Raw genomic sequence first — 20,905 nt, 5'->3', positions numbered from 1 at the left:
AATGTGCTACTCGCCATGCCACTTGGTGTGAGCGAGCGGAGTCGGATCTGTTGGGTTCGAAAATGGAGGAATCTTGCAGGACGTTGAACTTTGTAGTCTTTGTGCCGCGCGTCCGACTCGCCTTGTACACGAGCTTTAACTGGCAGCACGCCCCAGGATCTTGGCGCAAACGAGGCAATGGAAAATAAGTTTTCCCTGTGACAGCGCCTGAGAGTAAGTTTATCCTTGTTCACGTTGAACCGTCGACTTATGAATAAACCCACTGGAATAGAATTATATTGGTCATTGAATATTGGACTATGTACTAGATAGTCCAATATTTACTGATAGTATCAAGCCAGTGTCGGCGAATGCAGTCCGAAGGTCCCAAGGACGTCGTACTTGAGTACGCAACCAGGATTCTCTGGGTACTCATTCTTCTGTGGTCGCATCCAGCCAGATTATCAGGCAACCGGTTACAAGTACTGCTCGACACAAGTACATGAATGATGTGGGCTACATCAATAGCGGTATGTCTCCTCTAGCTTGGTTGTGCAGTTACAGAATACAGGTGACTTCTTTGATTCAGGGTGAGAAAGAGGCATGGACAAACTCTTCTAAGAGAAGATGGTACTTCTGGTATTCGCTCGCAGGAGCTATGTAGTCCAGAACAAATTGCTGCCGGTACTATATACATAGTGAGCTCCCATGTGGCAGTCCACGGAATTCGGGCATTGACCTCATTTTCGGATGTTCATCCTGACTGGCAGTGTACCGGAGACGTCCACCGCCATTTTCCCGCCTTGTCGACGTTTGTGTGACCCGGGTATGAATTCTTCATTAGTTTTCTGAACCTCCGCTGGAGGTTTGGCAGATACTTCCTTGCGAAGCCGTATAGCTCTCCTTTGATGCAAGCGACATGTAATTTCATCGGGTCAACCTCCTGGAATCCCCAGGAGACGTGTATAGGTATGCTTTCAGAGCAAGGTGCTCTTCAACTGTTTCACAGTTGAAAAATCCGTAGTCCCTTGCGACACAGGGGCCAGGAAGCACGACCTGGCACCGAGTGAATAGCCGAAGGTGCCATACGGTTGGACACCAGTCGTTAGGCTTGATCTTCAAAAAAGTTTCCAGGATGTTGAATGTCCTGGCGGGCTTTCGCAAGCCCCTTAGCGTCCATCAAGGCTATGAGGCTGTGGTTTTGATATGCTAACCAAAAGTCTTGAAAGGAGCACCTGCAGATGAGCATCATGTAGAGTCTGGCCAATACTTCTTCACCACGGACATCGCAGCAAAGGCAAAAGCCAAACGTGTAGTAGAGATCCTGAATGGATTTCTCCGAGTGGCTGGATCGGGATGCTGGCCATTAAATAGGATCGCATATAGCAGGAAGGACTTTCGTTTGGTGTCGAGGACAAGTTCATGGAGATCCTTGGACTGGTCACCGGCATCAAGGTAAGGTCTTGCTACGGTGAACATATCTAGAGTTTGGGATTTAGCTCGAGTGTGGCTGAGGATGTAGAGCTTCTCCCGGAACCATCTATAGTATCCTCCGCAACTGTACTCGGGCTTTCCCTCATAGGTGAATATAATGTTGGCTAGTAGCATCCCATCCTCTTGCCACTTTCGCAGCTCTCGACTTCCAATCCCCATACGTGTTAGGCCAATGAATACGCCGAGCAAATTCCGCTGGTCAAACGTTGATGGGAATTTGGTGAAGCCAAATTCTTCCAGGGTCTCTACGTTGTCGGGAATCTCGTTCTTCCAGCAAGCCCTTTCTAGGTAATCTGCGGAATCGAAAGGTTGAGGGATGGCGCATTTGGAGTTATGATCACGGAAGTTATATGCTCCTTCGCATGTTCTACTGCACAACCACGGACCAGTGCACTTGGAACATTTCCTCGAAGTTTTTCTGTCACAACGAGCACATTTACCCGACCTCGGTGGGGATCGTGTAAGTTCGGCCTTATCGTCTTTTGTTTCGAAATTGGCAACGACCTCGCGAGCTTTGCTACTGAGCCGAGCAATCAATAGATAGGCACTGCAAAAGGACAAGTGCTCACTTTAAAAACACTGTGGCCCATGATGCACGCGGAGGATGGAATTCGGACTGGATCGTAAGCTGCGGGTGGTAATCGCGGATGTTTGATGGTGGGTCGGGGTAGTCGTCGGTAATCCCAACAGAGGACTCCACCTTGTGATGGGGACTTGTTGCAACAGCCCTAGTCATCTCTCGGAACATGTGGTCGAGGGTCCTCTGCAACGCTAAAGAGAGTTCCATGCACATATCTACATGAAGCCCACTAGCGTCAGGCAAGGACCATAGCGGATAAACCCTCCCGTGGCATCCCCGAATGTTGAAAAAGGGATCACGTTGCCCAAAGAATCGAAGGAACGTAAAACATAGGAAGCAGCATAGTTTGCTGCAGCCAATGTACGGGTAAAGTTCCTTGGTCATGGTTTCCAGGTCCATTCTCTGGGCGATGTAGAAAACGAGCTGGATCTCGGCATGGGTAGCGAGAGTCTGGGAATATGTTTTTTCTTGAAGCTTCAAAAAGTCTTGCCATACCGTCGCGATTGTCGTATCTCCCACAAACTTCTGAACTGTGTCCAGATTCAAAGGCAACTCCAGCCGTTTGAATAGGTCGTCCATGGAGGGCAAGGCTGGCAGGAGGTTATGGGACGCAGGTTTGTCGACAAGCATTATGGAAAGATCAGCAAATCCGGGGATGGTTTCCGCAGCCTCGACGAGAGTATAATAGCAAGACCTAAGTCTTCCCAGGAAATCAATGTCGGAAAGTAGTTTTGAGCCCAAATTGCTGCGTGATGCATTGATGAATATTCGTACGGAATCCATATGGCGGACGGAATAGGCTTTCTCAGCGAGAAGATCCTTCTGCATCACTCTGTCACCGAGGGAGAGGATGCCAAGAAGCTTTCGTAATTGGGTTTGAGCAATCTGCATGTAAGCATCGTGGGTTGCCTTAGAGTATAAACCGATATCGTTACTGTCACAGAAGGTCCCAACCCTTAAAGCCTGCTCCAGAGAAAAAGATGGAATGCTGTCCAGATACCCGTTGTCCGCAAAAGCACGCAAGCTCTCTTCGAAATTTGATATATACTGCTCAATCCGAGGCTCATTATAGTCGAGCATCGCTTCCCAGAGCGCCTTTTCCACCGTAGGATCTGCGAACGTTAATGTAAGTCTCCTTTCGTGCAGTGGAAATATTAGACAGGAAGCCACCAAGCCATATTTACTTTCGGCGTTTTTGCGTGCTGAGGCACCGAGGGCCGCTAGCAGCCTCTCAACTTTGTCGCAGAAACTAAAATCGACATTCCCGAACGTTTCGTTACGAGCGACCAGTAAGATAACTTTGACGCCATCTGGCTCTTCCAGGGTGATGTTTCTGGACTCGCGGAGTGCGACGCAAGCGACACATTCTCCGCCCCTGCTTCGTGACATCACTTTGGCGAATCTGTCTAAGAAACGCCGCTTAAGATCATCTCCAGCACAGACATGTGCACTGTTCATATCATCTCCCCTTTCCGCCGGCCCCACACAAGCTCCCTTGCGTAGAGAGAGCAGGTTCGCAAGGCTAGTGAATTCCCCTGCGTTTTCCCAGCGAAATGCGCTGCTTGTCATTGGTGTGAGTAAGCAACACCAGATCTGGTGTGTAGGAGTCTTGCTAGTCCCGACCAGACGTTTTGGAAGGGAGGCCGGAGCAAGAGCAGGATGTTGAACTTTAGGCCGGGCATCTTCGCCATGAGCTTAATCTGGCGGCACGCCTCAGAATCCAACTCAGTCTTCCCAACATGGCGCAAACAAGGCATTCGGAAGATACTTCCGTCCTCGCTCACATTAAACTGATAACTTATGAGCAAGCCATACGCATACCACTAGGATAGAATTACATCACGGACTATTGAACTACCAGTAAACTTGGCACGTCACAGGTATCAAGAGGTGCGTAAATGAGCGAACCTTCCAATTGAAAATATCATGAACAGGTGAATGAAATAAATGCAGGTATGAAATATCCGAAGATACATGCTGGAATCCAAGCCAATGCTACTCAGCGCCTAAGAATTCGGGAAGCATGGGTGCGCTCTTCTTGTACATCTCAGGTGATAGACATCCGGTAGCTGTCGGCATTTTCCTTCTTTAGAACATAGTCCCAAACAGCGGGGGACTTAATCAGCTCCTTCCAAAACCTTCGCCAAGAGATCGGACAACCCTGTGTCAAAAAATCAATATGTGACTGCGGTCGCCACGAAAAAAGGACTTACGACATCTCTTCGCATGATGCAGAAGGACGCAGAGCACCCGTCATATGTATAATGCTCGAGGTCTATCCAGCCTTTGAACACCTGCTTGCGCGCATCCCTTCCAGCGACACGAAGGTGAGTTTGTCCTTCTGCGTCAGGGGCAAGCTTGTGTTGAACCCTCATCGAATCCAAACCGGTTTTAATGCGCTCCAATAAAACATCGGGACTCTTCCGCGCATAAAAACGCGTGAGATGTGGAGTATACCGCCTTCCCCTCTGTGTTTGTGACTACGCATTGTTGTCAGCAGGTGTGACTGGCAAAAGGATTCGCCTGGACGTACGAAGAGCAACAGAGTCTGTGTGAACTGAGATTGGGCGGATAGCATTATTGCATCCTCATCTGCGCTTCTTCCGTGCCTTTGAGTGGCGTCTCTCCTTCGTGTAGTTGGCACACTCACCCTGAATCCGGAACAGTAGGCTCCACGAATGTCAGGTCACCACTATCACGTAGGGCTTGTGTGAGTTGCTCAGCTAGTGCCTGGACACCTCGGGAAGCAAGTTGACTTGGTCTACACTGCTGCTTAGCCATAAATGACAAAGGTGAGAGTGTTGCAGCTCACCGCATACACCACGGATGGGCGTGAACGTCAGGGAGTGACATGCGGTTTGAAGGCTCAATTGTTAAGAGGCCACATATAAGGGCTGGATGCATGTAAGGGCTCAGATTCAGAGCGACGGGAGCAAACCTACAAAGAGCGCTCTCCCCGAGACGGTTCCATGGATCCTCGTTGAATATTTCCCCAGAAAGATACCTGCAAAATTCTGGACTGCGTTCCGTTGGCTCATCCCATGGTGTATCTATCAGAGACATCAAAATAATCACCCTGGAAGTACGCGAGATCACTCACTTCCCGCAAGGAGGGTGAATAGGATGACGCCAATCCCCCACGCATCAATGGGCTCAGCTTGATATGGTTGGTTGGCGTTCACCTGACACAGTCAAACAGCAGTGTATGGGAATAGGGAATGTGCATACCTCTGGAGCGATGTACGGCATACTGCCGCAACGTTCGCTGAGAAGGCGAGTTTTTCCTGTCCCTGTCAACTTGTAAACTGCAGATAACCCGAAATCGGAAATTTTGAGCGTTCCGGCCGCATCCAGAAGTAAATTTTCCGGTTTCAAATCGCGGTGACAGACACCTTGACCATGGATGTAGCTCTACGTGACGTCGGCGTCAAAAACGGACACTGACGCGATCGTAGAACTTGCCATGCCTGCAAGGAGCTGCTTAAAGTACAGATGTGCCACCTCATCGCCTACGCCAACGTCGGGGACTGGAATGATTGTTGGATCCACTGTTTTCACCAAGCATTGCTAGAGGATGCACGCACCGATCTTATCAAACAAATCGCCTCCCGCTGCAAACTCCAAAAGCATGTAAACTCCAGGCACATAGTGAGCTTTGAATTTTGGTTCGACCACAACGGCATTCAAAAACTCGAGTACGTTCTTATGTTTCAAAGCTAAGTGAATCTGCATTTCCTTGTCCATGGTCTTCCGTTCTTTCTCCGTGGTATTTTCGTCTATGTGCATTAATTTGCACGCGGCTACAGAGTGCTGTTCAACGTTGACTGCGCGGAACACTCTGTACATGAATTAGGAAATGTAGAGTCATTGTAGGCATGAGTGGCATCTCGCCTTGAGTATCCCCCGCCACCAATCTGCTGGATAAGCTCATACCCTAATGGACAGTAAGAAGACATACAGCGAGGAACACAAGTCACACCATACCTAGGACCTTTGGGTACTTCATGGATATCGTGCATACGGTACGGGGGGACAAAGGGTTAAAATAGCACTAATCTTGTGACTGACACGGTGTGACATGTGACTCCTGTACCTTGCCCTGCTGAAATGCCCTGGCAGCAAGGCCATCCGTTCATCAACTTGTCTTCATTCAAGTTTGGAATGAGGCTGAGTTATTGAATGCATCAATACATGGTACAATCCTCACCCACTCGAAATGTTGATTTCACTGAAATAGACACCCTCGTTTCTGACTACATTCTTTTTGGCATGCACAGGGAAAGACCTATTATCCGCACGTCTGGGAATCAGTTGTTGTATACAAAGGCAAGCAGCTTCCTCAGGTGAGTTACAAGCAGACTACGTAGAGCTTTACAGACCATGGTTGGGTAGTCGTTGAATCAGAAATACATGAGCGGGACTCCTCCGAATCGTTACGACCTCATTACTCTAAATAGCGGTGGACAAGCATATTGACCATCCAGCTTTCTTCCAAAGCCAGGGCTATCCATAGTCATCGATAACGTCGAGCTCAGAACACTGGCACCTCTACTGTCTTGCCCTGTATAGGTACGACGGGCCAGACCGAATCCGAAGGCCCCCGTAAGTATATGTAGGGATGCTTTCGCTACCGCCATGCTCGAGGTAATGACCATTGTGCGTGATGTCAGTGACGTAGTTCAGCTTATCCAAGACAGGTAGGATCAGTTTCTTGAGTCAAATGTTCATATTCGGAACGCGGGATATAGGTGCATGGTCTGCATAATACGTTCTTTTTGCCGTGCTTTGGCCGATGCACTGGAATAAGAATGTCTTAGTGAGACCTCCAACGAGGCAAGTTCTATCATGCGTGGCTACAACTCAAGGTAGGCCTCGGAGGTGATAGCTCGTAGACGATATCATCCAGCCTCGACCAGACTACTGGGTTCGAAACGGTTCACCAGTATGATCCAGTTTCCGTATGCTGCCATTACCGAGGCACTGATCCTGGTTTTCTCCTGGAAATGGTGGGTGATATTGGTTATATATTATCGTAGCAACCCTGCTGCGGTCTACCTTTTGTTTCCCTTGCTCCGATTCACTGCAATACAGATTAGATTCGAACGCCACCTCAGCAACGGTGCTATGACCGAAATCCTTCGGGGCACCTGATTCGAAAAATGAAAAGCACCGAAGAGAATTCTATCAACGGTTCAGACCGTCTTTTGCACACTAGTCCACTCGAACCAGGAGGGGGAGGGAAGTAGGGACAAGCATAGTGAGCCCCAACTACGATCCTTCAGCCGGCTTAAGGGATTCTTTTTTTTGTGACAGAGGTCACAATGTGCTCTAGCATTCATTGATGAGCAGCGAAGCTGCGGGCTTCAGCTAGTGGCTTCCATACGAGAATGGGTTGGATCCCATCATTTACATATTATACTACTATGTTTGCTTGTCACTAGGCAGTCGTCACTTTGTATGTGTTGCAATAGAAGTTCGCGGTTGAAGCTTGAAGAATCTTTAGCCCGTTTCCGGGTTGGGTGCAGGCAGGACGCGTTCTCGAAGTGGGTCTGTAATCCGTGCTAATGATTGTGAATTGAATATACTGGAAAGAGATATTATACGGTATAATCTCAATTAGCGCGAGTCCAAGAGAAATTCAAATTAGAAGGTGACCACATTGGAATGGAGTAGTTAGTTACTGTCAGTTCCGTTCTCAATATAGAAAATATTGCTATTGACGTTCTGCAGTGTCCCCAGCTGGACATGAGGGAAACGGTTTCAAAGACACCTGTGGACGAAAGACGAGACAGTGGGTGGAGCCACCAAAATGGAATGACCCAAGCTCATCCCCCTTCTTCAGTCTGTCCCCCTCCTTCACCGTAATCTCGCACGTCGATACCTCCCCAAGCCCAACTGCGACGAAGCACATCAGACCAATCATTGGATTGTCCGATTCAATAAAGATCAATGCACGGGCAGCAATGGCTGTCACGAAGTCTTGGGAGCGAGAGACGATGTCTGGATCACGGTTATTGTCCAAACGTGCGGCGTAATACGTGCCCGGGATGAGGCGAGTTTTTCGAACCACTCCATCCACGGGACTGTGCCAACGGTGATAATCGAGAGAGCTTAAAATTCCCTGATAAACCGTGCCGCCTACGAACAGGGGTGTAAAGGGGTCGTGGTTAAACACGTGGGAGAGCGAATACGAATTCCCCTTGATCCAAAACTTGTCCACAGCGCGGACGTTAGACCGGATTGTGTGAAAGTATGCCTCGCAAGGCGCAGTAATTAAATCCGGATTATCAGGATCGATGACTTCGCGGAGGTGAGGCCGGAAACGCCTGGTAAAAAAATCGTCCCAGGACGTGAAGCCGTAGTGTTTGTCGGGGTCGCTGTCTCTGCAAACCCATGCATCATAGAAGCTCGTCCCAAGTCTTTGAGACATGACGTCTATGGCTACGGGGCTAAACCAGCATTTCTCGTTCGTAGTAAGAACATAACGCGACTCGGGGGAGACGAGAAATGCAGCCCAGACGTCGAAAATCTTGTGGAGTTGGGCGTTCACTTTCGGATTGGTGAAGATACTGTAACCAGATGGGGTGTTGCAAAACGGAGCGAGCACGGCGTACATAGGGAACACCCGTGACAAGGTTATTGACACCACCGAATCTGGGTGCCTGAGTGATAATGCGGTCGAGCGCCTTTCATTAACTCCTTGTAATCGCCAACCTGTATCACCGTTAGCGAAAGCTTTTGGATACCAAGTAAATGGCCACTTACATAACCTATGTCACCGTTTGGTCGGCGCACTTCATCAAACATCGTGTGGAAGTACATGAAGAGTTCTGGATCATCCTCTATGAGTTGCTGGAACTCCTGGATGACTGGGGCGAGTGGCCGATCATCAGAACACTTCTTGTCTCGAGACGGTCGAGCGCGTGGTAGAGTGAATAGATGATGGGTCCAGCCTCTGAAGGCTGCTGGCATGTGCGCGTCCCATATATTGAAGTGGACCGGGACGCATACGCGAGGCAACATGGTTTCTGAGCTTCAAGGAAGTCGAGGGTAAATGCACGAAGCGAGGAAAAGCTGTTATTGTCACATTGAGGAGTGGGCTTATCTGGTGGGGCCGAGTGGAACGCTAGCACCGTATACCCAGAACGCAAAGATAACCTCTTTCCGCAATCGGTCTCCATGACAATATGTATTCATTGACTCTGATCACCGTCCTTCGGAATGGAGTATATAAGATCAACATTTGCGTTGACGTGGCAGCTAGGTTCCCGCCCGTGTTAGCATGGCGATTCGAACTGAAGTGGAGGGACATAAAATAGTGGAAGAAAATTAGTTAGTCCCTTGTGTATGTACATACATACAGAGATGACGTACTCGGGGCAAATAATCACCCAGGTCACTTGGATTTATTGACAGTGGGTCCATGCAAATGGCCTGGAGTCGGAATTATAGATGATATCATCCAAGTCAGGGCCGGGCTCGACTTGTAAAACGACTCACCGGCACGATCCGATTCCTGTATGCCCCGTAGGCATCTGGCCTTTTCCTTGGGTTATTGGCCATATCTTATTGTTTGGGTCGTGCTACGATAGGCTATGATACCTTCTGCTACCTCGGTCTAATGAGCTAGGGCACTCGAGCTGTGAGACAAGGCACAATGTAAGTATGAATAACCAGATAGCATGTACAACACCAGCACGCTTCGCGTAGGGGGAATGTGTCGCGCCCTCACCAACTCATTAGGCCTTGTAGAGTCAAACGAAGCTTATACATGCTTGACCGATTCACGACGACACAAATTAAGTCTGAACGCCAGTTCAGCAACGCGGACCGAAGAGAAAATGATACAGGTCGACTCCTGTCGACTCCGTCTGTCAATGATTTGGGTCATCGAACCTACACCTTTGCAGAGTACCGCGGAGAATACCAGCTGTGATGGGACAAACCTTTGAATTAATGTCGGTGTCATAACAAGGTCCCTGGCGTTGTAATGGCAAACGAAGATCAGCATAGAAAGTGGATCGCCGTGAGAACTGAAGTAGTGGAATTATATTCGGTTCAGACTCGTGTTAATTGGAATTAATGTCAGGGGCCGCCGGTGCCAGGGCTGGCGTCGTGATAGCAAACGAGATGAGGTAGGCAGTGGATCAAGAATTGAAGTAGCAGCATTGTATACGGGTCTATTCCGTGTAATACCGTTGCTCGCAACCGCTTGAATAGTTTATGTGCGGAAGTGAGGCAGTGCTGGCATTGCCTCGCACATCCATTATATACCACGATATATGTACGGTATTCGTAGTCCAGAAGAGTCGTATTGAACAGATTAGCATGGTATCGCATATGTATGTAGGCATGTATCAACTCAGAAACCTATTGTAAAAGTACACATGTTACAGGGGTCTAGTGAGTGCGAGGTCTTGCGCAAAATCGGCAAGTCATAAAATCATCACGAAAGTTGAAAATGTCGGAACCAAGTGAAGCAACTAAAACGTTTAAGCCAGATAACCTTTACTGCGCCTTCAGATTGCGAAGCTCCCTCTGCACTTCTTGCATATCCGAACGGTTCCACTGGCCAACCCAATCTTGGTTCCACACGTGTTGAGAGGGCAACACCTCAACGGGTGCAAACGGTACGTCCTTTGGGATAACACAGCTAGTAGACGCGCTTTTTTTAGGTGGTGACTGGGTGTGAGAAGACCTGGGTATCGGGTGCGCCTCAGGAGCAGGGACCAATTCCGGGGGGATATTCTCGCCAAGGTGGCGAGAGAGCTTAGCCACACGTTTCCGCCGCATCTCCGCGGGGTCGGGAACGGAGGCAGCAGGTGAGCATGGTGAAAGTGGGGAGTCACCAGTTGATGGACAAGTGATGGGAGAAGGGGGAACGGAGCGCGTGTCTGACGGTGAGACAGGGACAACGTTTAAGCGCAAGTATAGCGGACGGGACTTGGTAGATAATTGACGAGTGAGTTTTTTAGATACACCAGACGACGGTAGCTCCAAGCTCTGTCTTCCTGATGCGCTGTCCGGAGCACAGGAAACGAGCGAAGATACCGAAGATGCCGCAGATGACGTCGGGCTGTGGGAAGCCACGTATGCCAGGTCTGCTCGACGAGAGTTGAAAATAGAGCCTTGGCGCTTAAGTGCCTTCGAGGTGTGTCTCGTGTTTCCCGCGGCAGGAAGCACCGTAGTGGCGTCGCCCTCGAGGAGGAACGGCGTTGTGCCCAGAAGTGACCCAAGTTTGCGTGTCGAGCGAATAAGGCGAGCACGCTGATGGGAATCAAGGGTATTGGTAGTTGGCGGAGGGAAGGGGTATGTGAAGATAGAAACCGCCGCCGAGGACATTGTAAAGCGAAGAATGTGGTGAGGAAGAAAGCTGCGCAGCGACAGACGGAGAAGTAGGACTAAGTAACCAGTACTTGTCTGTGGTGGGTGGGACGAGGAAGGGGTATCGACTTCTCGAGATATGTAGATATAATAAAACCTGGACACGCGGTGTCCACCTGGAGTGAAGAGAACAATAGGATGATGTGTGCAGCATTCCCGGAAGTTCAACTTCCCTCATTTATGCGGACTCAATTATGTCCAATTAGGAAATCGGAACAAGCGTTGCCATTCGTGGGAAACAATAATAATATTGAAGACACTGCCCCGCTGACTGCTGGCACTACACAACATATATATGTACATAACTGCGATGTCATGCTAATACTGGTATCTATACAACTGATATGCGTCGTGAAGGAGTGTGTTTAGCATGTCCGGACAGCACCGGTGTATTGAGAATGATAGGAAATGCTGATGCCCCCTGAAATCTGAACCGCAAAAACGATAGGTAAACTACCTCAGTGCTCACAGCACGTTTCCAAGTCGTTCCACAGAAGACATGAAAGGATTGAAGTTGTCCCGATAGATACTGCACGCCATCTTCTTGGCAAACCCATGTATGTCGATCTTGTCCCTTCCAGAGTCCCGCTCGTAACATTCTGCCCTGAACAATGGTATCACGCCGGCCTCCAGTGTGAACTCCAGTGTTTCGAAGATCGGTAACTCCGCGACCGCATCTCCTGGATTGTGCGTCCGGTCTGCGCGATTTACAAGGAAATCAACGAGGTCGTCATATTCGGCGTCGATGATACGCAGCGTCGCAAGCCGGCAACCAGGAAAGAAATAGGCCGACTTTCCCGACTGCAGGTCGGTTGAGAAAAGAGGCTCATTCAAGCCATCCAGGAACCCGATATCCGGTCCGATTAGAGTCAATGACTTCAAGGAAGCCATACTAAGCAGGAATCGGACAGCACAAACTCGGTGCGGCCGTACTTGATCGCATAGCCAATCCTCAGAAACGTCATCAGGGGTGTCGTAAACGTGAACATGGATTAGCTCGAGGGATTCCAGCTGAGCCAACAGGGACAAACGAGTTGTGTAGAGTGCATGCAAGAGCCTGGAAGAATCGATTTCAAGGTAAACGGAACGCGAGGGAAACAACGTTGCATCGGTCATGCAGCAGGCCGTTCTACGGTCGTGTCGATATATCGCAGTAGAAATGTCGCACAACCCCAGCGATTTCAGGGCGGGCGCATCGGTGTGAGGCAGGAAACATATAGCTTCTTCTTGTCCGAAGTAACCGATTCGAAGCGCACTAAGCTTCGGCAGGGTTATAGGTTGAAGGAGGCCAAGACCTTGCTGAACCGGAAGGCATCCTTGGAGTTCGAGTGACTCCAACGAGGAGCTGTTCGCCCTTAGCATGTTCCTCAACTCGACCACAGTAGGGCGCTGGGTTTGGTGGACATGACCGATGGTCAGGGAAGTCAACCCCCCAATGTGCCAGGTGCTCCAATTAGCGATGACCTGAGACATCCGAAGATTGCGCAGACGCGGTAACAGGTCGGTGATCGATCGTTGTTCAATATCGTGGGCGGATCGGCCTCGCTGGCCCGCAGCGTCAAAATCCGGGTAGACGTGAAAGAATGTATGACCCGTCAAGCCCCAAAACGAATTGTTGCCAAACTTAATATTCCAACTCTCTAGGAGTGGCATACCCCGGGGAACCAATTTGTAGGACATTAAAAACGGGACCTCTTTAAAGTCCGTTTCGACGTCGAGCGATCTAACGCGGTCGCGAACGGAAGCAAGAAAATCAACGGCGGAAGAGATGACCAAGTGGACATGCATGAGGAGAATTTCCTGGGTCTCGATCAACATAGTATTTGGCTTCCTGAGGTCAAGCTTGATGTCCAATGGACACGAAGCGGAACGCGCGCCGAAAACTGATGCCCACGGCAGAACTTCGCCACCGGATCGCATAAGCGCGGAGGCACAGGTCGAGGAGATATGAATGTTTGTCCACAAGAGGGGACATTGAATAGCGACCATCCGCCAAAACGTGCACACTTGCGAAACCACGACGGGGAACTTTCCGCCAGCTTTCTCGTTGTGTAGTCCCAACTTGAAGATATAGTACAGGATATCAGATGGCAGGCGTTGAATGGCGCAATTAGCGTTGTTAGGGGCAGGGAGGACTTTCGCCGGTGCCACAGCGTGTTCAGAGGGAGGACGCAGCGTGACCGGCGCTGGGAACCTCATCACGTAGTCACCGTGAAAGACTGGAGCCATGTCGTACGACGCCATGATATCTTTCGAAATTTATGTAAGGGAACACCGATGTCGACGTCGATTAAGATGGTGTCGCACCTGGAGAAATTGGTCTGAGACTAAGCCTGGGAAGAAGTAAGGGGGTGATGTTGATGGGAGGAGCCCGGGGCTGTGGTTTATATGTGCATAGCGGGTCAGACGTCCACCGCAAGGAGATCATGGTGTGGACTAGATAATGGCAAGTTGACACGGTGGACAATGGAGTATTGCCGCGACTCTACTCGTGGCGAAAGACTTGAAATAAACGATGTCAATTGAAATGGTGGAAGGAGTTTCTAGTACGCATGGGGACACAACTCACCTGCACCATTGTCCCAGGTGGACCGTTCAGTTCACATAATGCTAGTACAGCTTCAGCATTATAAAGCCCCGTGCCTCAGTGCATCTGCGCTGCAGTAGGTCGCCCACGCCCGATACTGTGTGTCGCAGACACGATAGTCGAGAAACTCCTCAGGAAATTTGGGGTTGAAGACAAGTTTCGATCATGAATTCCACGGCGGACCTCAATCCTGTAGGACAAATACCAAATCAGATGAAAGCTAATACATACACCTGGACTTCAACGGAACGAACTGCATTGGTCTCGGTAGTGGCACCCTATTTTGGCGGACTCACATCGAACAGAAGCAATATTTGTCCGAAGACATACCAGTGTAAGTGCTGGACTTGAACCAACTAGGGTTATCCAACAGCTGTGAACCCTACAGTAGCCTAATTAGCTTTAAAGTACGCCGAACTCCTAAATTAATTAGACTACATACGTCCGTGAAAGCCCAGCGCGCAAAACGCAGCATTTCTATAGACACCTACCAATCAACGGTGCGTAACCTGGACGAACTGTGATGCGATCGGGGGGACGTGATTGGATGAGGTGGGTGGTTCTACTGGCGAACCGAACAAGGCCGGCGCTGGGCCAAAGCTGGCTGACGCTTTGGGACGGCCCAGTGCAGCTTGGTCCCGTTTTTTTGTTTCTCATTCCCCATACATAATCTCCTTTCCCCCGTCCGACCCCCTGTCGTTCGTTATCTAGGCTTTCGTGCTTGCCAGCATGTTTAGCCGTCTGTCTTTACTTGTTTCGTCCATCCACATTTTGCTACTAGCGGCGCCATCATTCACTAGCGCACTTGGTACCTCTTGTACCGCCCCTCTGACCACGGGCACAGCAGCTCCGCAGGACCCCTACTGGCTGGAGACCATAAAACACCAAGGAATATCCGCGTTCAACCCCGATCCCTCTACCTACCAAGTTTTCCGGAATGTAAAAGACTTTGGGGCAACGGGCGACGGTGTAACAGACGACACAGATGCAATCAAGTAATTTTCTTATGCATCATTCGCGTTCGTGCCTCAACTGAGCTTTGTTTTTCAGCGCCGCCATGTCGACCGGTGATCGCTGCGGTGGAGGTACCTGCGGCTCTTCGACGTACGTCGTGCATTTCCCCTTAGCTACCAGTCGATGACAGTTTAGGAAACTTCAGTATTACGCCTGCTATCGTCTATTTCCCGCCTGGGTAAGCAATAGCCGATCAAGACGCGTTCTGCGGTGTTAATTCCATACTTATAGTACATATCTCGTTTCCGCTCCAATCAACACGTATTACTACACACAAATGATTGGAGACGCGAAGCGTCCCCCTACGCTCCTTGCAGACTCCAGTTTCGAAGGAAAAGCTGTTATTGGTAAGAAGCAAAATACGCGTTAAAATCTTTTCTGACGCCTAGCTAGATGCGGATCCGTACATGTCCAATGGCTCGCAGTGGTTTATCAACCAGAACAACTTGTGAGTTTAGGGGATGACCAACAGCTGATCTCAACGCGCCCTCTCGATGTGTACAGCTATCGATCAGTGCGTAACTTGATCATCGACCTCCGCCAAATGCCTACCACAGCCCCTGCCATCGGTCTTCACTGGCAAGTTTCCCAAGCCACCTCATTAATCAATGTCGTCGTAGAAATGTCAAAAGAAAATGGCACGCAGCACCAAGGTTTGATACCATTCCTTCGGCAGTGTAGTAGTGGCTAACTGCTTGTCGTCAGGTCTTTACATGGAAAATGGCAGGTAAGTTACACGCCTGGGCAACATGCAAGTCAGCTGATTACATACTTCCCGCAGTGGTGGCTTTATGGGTGGTAAGTTGTTCGTAGACACGCGAGTGTTGTGCCTGATGAATTATTAGATATCATATTCAATGGAGGTAAGTCGGAAGGACCAGAGTTTCAGCTCTTAGTCAACATAATGCAACTTAGGCATGAACGGCATTTACGTTGGCAATCAACAGTTTACTGTCCGGAACATCACCGTAAATGATGCGGTAGTCGGTAAGTATGCTTTTGAATTTTTTTCGCTGGGGCGCTCTGACTTTGAGCCTTAAAAGCTATTGCTGTCCCGTGGAATTGGGGTAAGTTTCCGCACACGCCATATGACCGAGTGACAGTTCCTTACTGCGGAGCAGGTTGGACATGGCAAGGGGTTTCAATCAACAACTGCACGGTACGTATCCCTCTCGCCTTACCAGGACCCGCTCACTTGCAATCAAAAGGTTGGCTTCAACATTACCTCTGGCACTGGGGTAAGTTAGCAGTTTCTATGGATTTCTTTGCGCTCAATGTTAGGACTAGGGTGTCGGTTCGGAAGCAATCATTGACTGCCGTAGTTATGGACACCGAAATATTCGTCTCAACAACGACCCCTGTCAACAGCTCCCTCGGAGGTTCCCTTATATTGAATAACATCGTGCTCCACAATGTCCCCGTCGCGGTCGGCGTCCAAGACTGGCGAGGTAGTGCTCAAGGGTACCAACGATACTACTTGCATCCAGTCTTGGGCCCAAGGCAACGTTTACCACGGCACTGATGGCCAGCCAGTTTTCACCCAGGGGTCGATACCAGGCCCGGTGAAACCAGGAAACCTCCTTGACTCTGAGGGCAGAATCTTCGGCAAATCTCATCCCCAGTACGCAGATTACGCTCTTGATCAAATAGTGAGCGTTAGATCCATGGGTGCAACTGGTGACGGTGTCACGGATGATACCACTGCCCTTCAAAAGGTGTTCGACGAGGTATATACTAGGACTTCTGCTGCTTATATTCACTCGAAGCTGAGTCACTTGCAGTACTGCGGGTTGCAAGCTCATATTCTTCGATGCTGGAACCTACTACATCACCGATACACTTATTATTCCCGCCGGCTCTCAGGTCGCAGGCGAGGCTTGGTCCGTCATCATGGGTGGAGGCTCGAAGTTCCAAGACGAGAGCAAACCAAAGGCTGTGGTACAAGTTGGCGAGGCTTGTCCTAGCAACTTCCTCGGAGTCAATGGCGTAGGAGGACCTGACTGCCTGTTCGGTGCGAATAGTATCTTTACACCAAGCGGGATCCTTGAGATCACTGACATCGTCTTCACCACTCGTGGACCCGGTGAGATATCTTTTTGCTTTTTGTACACACTCTGTTTTACTGAGTCTCGAAGCTCCCGGTGCCATTGTTGTGGAGTGGAACGTGCACGAGCCTGTGGGCGTTCAAGGTGGCGCAGGAATGTGGGACAGTTATATCCGGTATGTTATGCCATCTGAAATACCCAGCACAAACTGATCACCTACATACGAAACCAGGATTGGAGGAGGTATGTATACTTGGCCGGGGTCCTCCTTTTACTGACATGATCCTCGTCCTAGCTGCGGGGACTGACTTACAACTCGCCGAGTGCCCTGCGGGGTCCCAAAGTCCCAATTGCATGGCAGCGTTCATGTCGTTGCACCTCACGCAAGGTTCTAGCGCCTATCTCGAGGTAATCGACCGCTCTGTTCACCAATTATGAATACTGAGTCTTTGATAGGGTACGTGGGCATGGACCGCCGACCACGACATGGAGGATCCCCAGCTCCGTCAAATCAACGTGTTCACCGGACGAGGTGTCCTTTCCGAGTCGCTTGGCCCTGTGTGGTTAATTGGAACAGGTATGCTCGTTATTTTTACCAATGCCCCCATGGAATACTGAACGATTATTTCTAGCTTGTGAGTTTGGTCATTTTATGCGCTTGGTGATGTCTCATGTGTACAACAGCGGAACACGCTGCACTCTATCAGTATAATTTGAACGGTGCCGAAAGTCACTGGATCGGGCTCGCACAGACAGAGACGGTGAGACCCTTTGACTGGTTTCCCAAAAATCGTCTGAGTCATTCCTGTGTTAGCCTTACTACCAACCGGTTCCACAAGCCCCTGCACCTTACACCATCAACAAAAAGTATGCCGACCCAACCTTTGAGGGAACAGTCGGTACGGCGTGGGCTATGTATGTCCAGAGGTCTTGGAGCATAACTCTGTTCGGTGAGTTGGCAGTACGGTTTTTCCCGCACTGTTTCTAACATCATCTTAGGTGGCGGATTCTACAGCTTCTTCCAGGTATGTACTCCCCAGCCTTGCCACCCTTATTTCGATTGACGATGTAACTTTTTTCTGCGTTTCAGAATTACTCCACCGCTTGCCTTACAAACGTGAGTTGTCAAGCCCAGATTTTCAATGTGGACGATGCCTCTACGATCCAAGTCTACGGGTTCTCGACGGTCGGCACAGATTATCAATTGAGCATTGATCAGAAGGGTATCATTGACGAGGCTAGCAACCCGACTGGATTCCAGCAGTCGTTCGCCGCTTGGACTCGCTGGTGATCAGTTGATATTCAGAGTATTGGTTTTTTTTTTTTCTTGAATTTTTACGATCGAACCGAGGGTTAGGTAGTCTGATTCCCACTCGTTTGTTAAACTTGGCTCCTTTTTCGTTCTGTATGTGTCACGAGATATAATATACATCGATACGTAGTTGTTGAAATTAGAGAAGCATGGCTCGTTCCAATAATCGGAGGCAGCAAGATACTTAGGGACGGCATCATACGGATTGTATCTACGTTCAATCGAGTAGGAAAACCGAGTGCGATCAACGTAGCTCACACGACCACTTTCACGGAAGGGTATACAAAGGGTCATCAATGCTTCTAACATTCCGTGTTGGCTTGTACAAATTGTCAACTATAAACTTTCCATCTATTCAAGAGGTCAGCAAACTTGCAACTGTGTAGAGATGGAAGAAGATCGAATGCCAATGTCATCGTGACGTCACTCACTTGGTCCATCATTCTCATCAGCTCGCCAATTGGCATCTTGCATGTCCTTTGCGACACCAGTGAGGACATGTCTCTTGACCAATCTTTCTCTTGCGATTTCCCAATCAACGTCAACCCACCACCGCTCATCCATCGCCTCAGCAGCCACTCTCCACACGTCAACGTCAAGCATCGTGTACAGACCTTCGATGATTACGATGCGGTGATGAGGATAAATAACCACTGCATCGGGCGTTGGGTCTTTGAGTGCATGATCGAACGAGGGAGCGGTGATAACTATAGTGCTCTCACAGACAGGGGCACGCAAGAGGTGAACGAACGAGACGTAGGATTGACCATCAAACGTCCAATGTGCTCCACGACGATCGTAGGCTAATTTCGGATTTTCCATGGTATCGAGCTGTGCGCGGGTCAGATGCCAGCCGTCGAGACCGATCATGATAGCCTGGGGGAGTGGAGTCGCATCACTTCGGTGCTCGGTGTTTGCGTTTGCTAACAGCGCATTGACGTGGTCGACAACCAAGACAGCTAGCGTAGATTTCCCAGACGCAGGGAACCCAGCGATTGCAATGAGTAGTCGGGCGTTTGGCGGTATTCTGGAGGTCGGGGTGAAATGCCATCGATATCGCACGGTGAAAGTTTGGAAGCTTTTGACTTACGAATCTAGCTTGCTGACGACAACTGCTGCAAGTTCCCTGGCCGTCTCGTCCATGGTCGGTACGCCCCAAGATTGTATTACAGTAACAGAACTCAGGTTAGTTCCAGTGAAACTTCGAACTAATTATACATTTGATAGAAGTACTACACAGAGGGTATCAAAACCGCGGTAATGCTGAGTCTGGTATCACTCCACGAAGCATTCCTGCCATACATCCCCGTGAGCCATATCACTTAGATCCAACTCCATTCCACCTTTTGGGATCATCAGCGTGTTCCGCAACAACCGAAGTGATGACCGGTATGTCAGGGGTACCCATAACAGCAAACGTTTCTGAGGCCCCACAATCCACCCATCGGGCTCTACTCGAATCATATCTCGCCAGTCCTTGACGTCACCGACACCGTCAAAAAGTTTCTCGGCATCGCGCAATGCATGATCTGGGGTAAAGGAGAAGTATACTGGGTATTTTTTAACGTGCTTGGTATCATTGCATGAATTGTCGGGGGAAATTGCGTTCAAAGGATCGGGGTGAAGTTTATGAGTCGTGTCCATGTCTGAGTTGCATATCAAGAAAAGCTTGAATGAGAACGACACAGTATACTCACTTTCTGGAGGGAAAGATATGAGTTCCGTGGGTCCGTGGACGGGACAGTCTTCCAAGTCCCATACGCGTACCGTACAGTCCCGGGCACTAGATATGATGTGCTTGCCGTCCGGAGAGAAGACAACTGACTCGACCCCACTGGTATGTCCCTTCAGAGGATCCCCAATAGACGCACCCGTTTGGGAGTCCCAAAGGCGAATGGTGTGATCATCGGAGCCTGACGCGATTTGAGTGCCGTCAGGTGAGAAGGCAACCGTCTTCACCCAGTGGATATGCCCTTCGAGAGCCCGAAGTTTCGTTTGCGTTTCTGCATCCCATATAAAGACATAATCGTCGTCACTGCCTGACGCGATCGTCTTGCCGTCCGGAGCGAATGCAACCCCACAGTTCCATCCATCAGATTTGAGTGGGCTGCCTACTTGTGAACCAGTTTCTACATCCCATATACGGAGAGTGGAATCATGGGCACATGAAACCAGTCGCTTTCCGTCTGGTGAGAAAGCAACCCCGCACACGCATTCAGTGTGGCCCTTGAACGGTGTACCTATCGCTTTGCCTGTTGCTACATCCCACATACGAATGGTGGAGTCAAACGAGCTGGAAGCAAGGCGAGTCCCGTCAGGCGAAAAGACAACACAACGCACTCCATCGGTGTGCCCTTCGAAGGGCGCACCAATCGACGTTCCATCCTTCACATTCCATAAACGGACAGTTCCATCTGCTGAACCTGAGGCAATCTGGATTTCCGTCTGGTGAGAAGGCGATGGCGTTGACCGGTTCGGTGTGCCCTCGGAAAGCACTGCCAATTTGAACA

General features: G+C 49.7%; 7 protein-coding genes across 7 annotated transcripts; 1 reads left to right on the top strand and 6 right to left on the bottom strand.

Annotated features, from left to right (window-relative positions):
* Positions 1 to 961: 961 nt before the first annotated feature.
* On the bottom strand, positions 962 to 3,815 carry F5J12DRAFT_329138 (uncharacterized protein). The gene is made up of 3 exons (XM_051738922.1): positions 3,238 to 3,815; positions 2,043 to 3,165; positions 962 to 1,993 (listed from the first exon to the last, which is right to left on the bottom strand). Exons 1-3 carry the CDS (start codon positions 3,620 to 3,622, stop codon positions 1,228 to 1,230), a joined length of 2,274 nt encoding a protein of 757 aa, XP_051597090.1. The 5' UTR covers positions 3,623 to 3,815; the 3' UTR covers positions 962 to 1,227.
* Positions 3,745 to 6,100, bottom strand: F5J12DRAFT_850425 (kinase-like domain-containing protein). The gene is made up of 12 exons (XM_051746508.1): positions 6,038 to 6,100; positions 5,945 to 5,987; positions 5,638 to 5,891; positions 5,516 to 5,580; positions 5,282 to 5,464; positions 5,154 to 5,235; positions 4,996 to 5,103; positions 4,866 to 4,947; positions 4,704 to 4,814; positions 4,587 to 4,653; positions 4,267 to 4,533; positions 3,745 to 4,214 (listed from the first exon to the last, which is right to left on the bottom strand). The coding sequence occupies exons 1-12, from the start codon at positions 6,057 to 6,059 to the stop codon at positions 4,101 to 4,103; spliced, it is 1,398 nt and encodes a 465-aa protein (XP_051597089.1). The 5' UTR covers positions 6,060 to 6,100; the 3' UTR covers positions 3,745 to 4,100.
* Positions 6,101 to 7,740: 1,640 nt separating this feature from the next.
* On the bottom strand, positions 7,741 to 9,025 carry F5J12DRAFT_772173 (phosphatidylserine decarboxylase-domain-containing protein; the record flags this gene model as incomplete). Its single annotated transcript, XM_051742261.1, has 2 exons — positions 7,741 to 8,767; positions 8,815 to 9,025. The coding sequence occupies 2 exons, from the start codon at positions 9,023 to 9,025 to the stop codon at positions 7,767 to 7,769; spliced, it is 1,212 nt and encodes a 403-aa protein (XP_051597088.1). The 3' UTR covers positions 7,741 to 7,766.
* A 1,269-nt stretch (positions 9,026 to 10,294) lies between these two features.
* F5J12DRAFT_850404 (uncharacterized protein) lies at positions 10,295 to 11,581 on the bottom strand. The gene has a single exon (XM_051746507.1). It carries the CDS (start codon positions 11,393 to 11,395, stop codon positions 10,562 to 10,564), a length of 834 nt encoding a protein of 277 aa, XP_051597087.1. The 5' UTR covers positions 11,396 to 11,581; the 3' UTR covers positions 10,295 to 10,561.
* Positions 11,582 to 11,854: 273 nt separating this feature from the next.
* F5J12DRAFT_328825 (uncharacterized protein) lies at positions 11,855 to 14,060 on the bottom strand. Its single transcript, XM_051738921.1, has 3 exons — positions 14,007 to 14,060; positions 13,745 to 13,939; positions 11,855 to 13,686 (listed from the first exon to the last, which is right to left on the bottom strand). The coding sequence occupies exons 2-3, from the start codon at positions 13,863 to 13,865 to the stop codon at positions 11,903 to 11,905; spliced, it is 1,905 nt and encodes a 634-aa protein (XP_051597086.1). The 5' UTR covers positions 13,866 to 13,939; positions 14,007 to 14,060; the 3' UTR covers positions 11,855 to 11,902.
* Positions 14,061 to 14,753: 693 nt separating this feature from the next.
* F5J12DRAFT_895653 (glycoside hydrolase family 55 protein) lies at positions 14,754 to 18,374 on the top strand (the record flags this gene model as incomplete). Its single annotated transcript, XM_051747851.1, has 24 exons — positions 14,754 to 15,019; positions 15,075 to 15,128; positions 15,184 to 15,216; positions 15,270 to 15,385; positions 15,432 to 15,486; positions 15,543 to 15,691; positions 15,744 to 15,765; positions 15,820 to 15,836; positions 15,884 to 15,901; positions 15,954 to 16,021; positions 16,082 to 16,105; positions 16,142 to 16,197; positions 16,247 to 16,276; positions 16,326 to 16,464; positions 16,526 to 16,765; positions 16,836 to 17,121; positions 17,174 to 17,258; positions 17,316 to 17,326; positions 17,379 to 17,491; positions 17,540 to 17,660; positions 17,768 to 17,844; positions 17,898 to 18,033; positions 18,083 to 18,108; positions 18,174 to 18,374. The coding sequence occupies 24 exons, from the start codon at positions 14,754 to 14,756 to the stop codon at positions 18,372 to 18,374; spliced, it is 2,343 nt and encodes a 780-aa protein (XP_051597085.1).
* Positions 18,375 to 18,583: 209 nt separating this feature from the next.
* F5J12DRAFT_850385 (P-loop containing nucleoside triphosphate hydrolase protein) lies at positions 18,584 to 19,593 on the bottom strand. Its single transcript, XM_051746506.1, has 2 exons — positions 19,486 to 19,593; positions 18,584 to 19,422 (listed from the first exon to the last, which is right to left on the bottom strand). The coding sequence occupies exons 1-2, from the start codon at positions 19,536 to 19,538 to the stop codon at positions 18,819 to 18,821; spliced, it is 657 nt and encodes a 218-aa protein (XP_051597084.1). The 5' UTR covers positions 19,539 to 19,593; the 3' UTR covers positions 18,584 to 18,818.
* Positions 19,594 to 20,905: the final 1,312 nt, after the last annotated feature.

This window comes from Pisolithus orientalis (assembly GCF_024613125.1).
Source record: "Pisolithus orientalis strain OTSU chromosome Unknown F5J12scaffold_32, whole genome shotgun sequence".
NCBI classification, from domain to species: Eukaryota; Fungi; Basidiomycota; class Agaricomycetes; order Boletales; family Pisolithaceae; genus Pisolithus; species Pisolithus orientalis.
Note: the sequence above shows the minus strand (reverse complement) of the source record. Positions and strands in the feature narration are given on the sequence as shown.

What these genes read in the sequence shown, in the direction of transcription:
- F5J12DRAFT_329138 (XM_051738922.1), bottom strand. Translation starts at nt 3,622, where the DNA reads ATGACAAGCAGCGCATTTCGCTGGGAAAACGCAGGGGAATTCACTAGC. An exon ending in AGCACGCAAAAACGCCGAAA is followed by an intron (nt 3,166 to 3,237) that starts GTAAATATGGCT and finishes TAACGTTCGCAG; the next exon opens with ATCCTACGGTGGAAAAGGCG. An exon ending in TGGGCCACAGTGTTTTTAAA is followed by an intron (nt 1,994 to 2,042) that starts GTGAGCACTTGT and finishes TGCTCGGCTCAG; the next exon opens with TAGCAAAGCTCGCGAGGTCG.
- F5J12DRAFT_850425 (XM_051746508.1), bottom strand. Translation starts at nt 6,059, where the DNA reads ATGAAGTACCCAAAGGTCCTAG. An exon ending in TCTCGGGGAGAGCGCTCTTT is followed by an intron (nt 4,948 to 4,995) that starts GTAGGTTTGCTC and finishes ACATGCATCCAG; the next exon opens with CCCTTATATGTGGCCTCTTA. An exon ending in CACAGACTCTGTTGCTCTTC is followed by an intron (nt 4,534 to 4,586) that starts GTACGTCCAGGC and finishes AACAATGCGTAG; the next exon opens with TCACAAACACAGAGGGGAAG.
- F5J12DRAFT_850404 (XM_051746507.1), bottom strand. Translation starts at nt 11,395, where the DNA reads ATGTCCTCGGCGGCGGTTTCTATCTTCACATACCCCTTCCCTCCGCCA.
- F5J12DRAFT_328825 (XM_051738921.1), bottom strand. Translation starts at nt 13,865, where the DNA reads ATGATCTCCTTGCGGTGGACGTCTGACCCGCTATGCACATATAAACCA. An exon ending in TCTCAGACCAATTTCTCCAG is followed by an intron (nt 13,687 to 13,744) that starts GTGCGACACCAT and finishes AAATTTCGAAAG; the next exon opens with ATATCATGGCGTCGTACGAC.
- F5J12DRAFT_850385 (XM_051746506.1), bottom strand. Translation starts at nt 19,538, where the DNA reads ATGGACGAGACGGCCAGGGAACTTGCAGCAGTTGTCGTCAGCAAGCTA. An exon ending in GTCGTCAGCAAGCTAGATTC is followed by an intron (nt 19,423 to 19,485) that starts GTAAGTCAAAAG and finishes CCCGACCTCCAG; the next exon opens with AATACCGCCAAACGCCCGAC.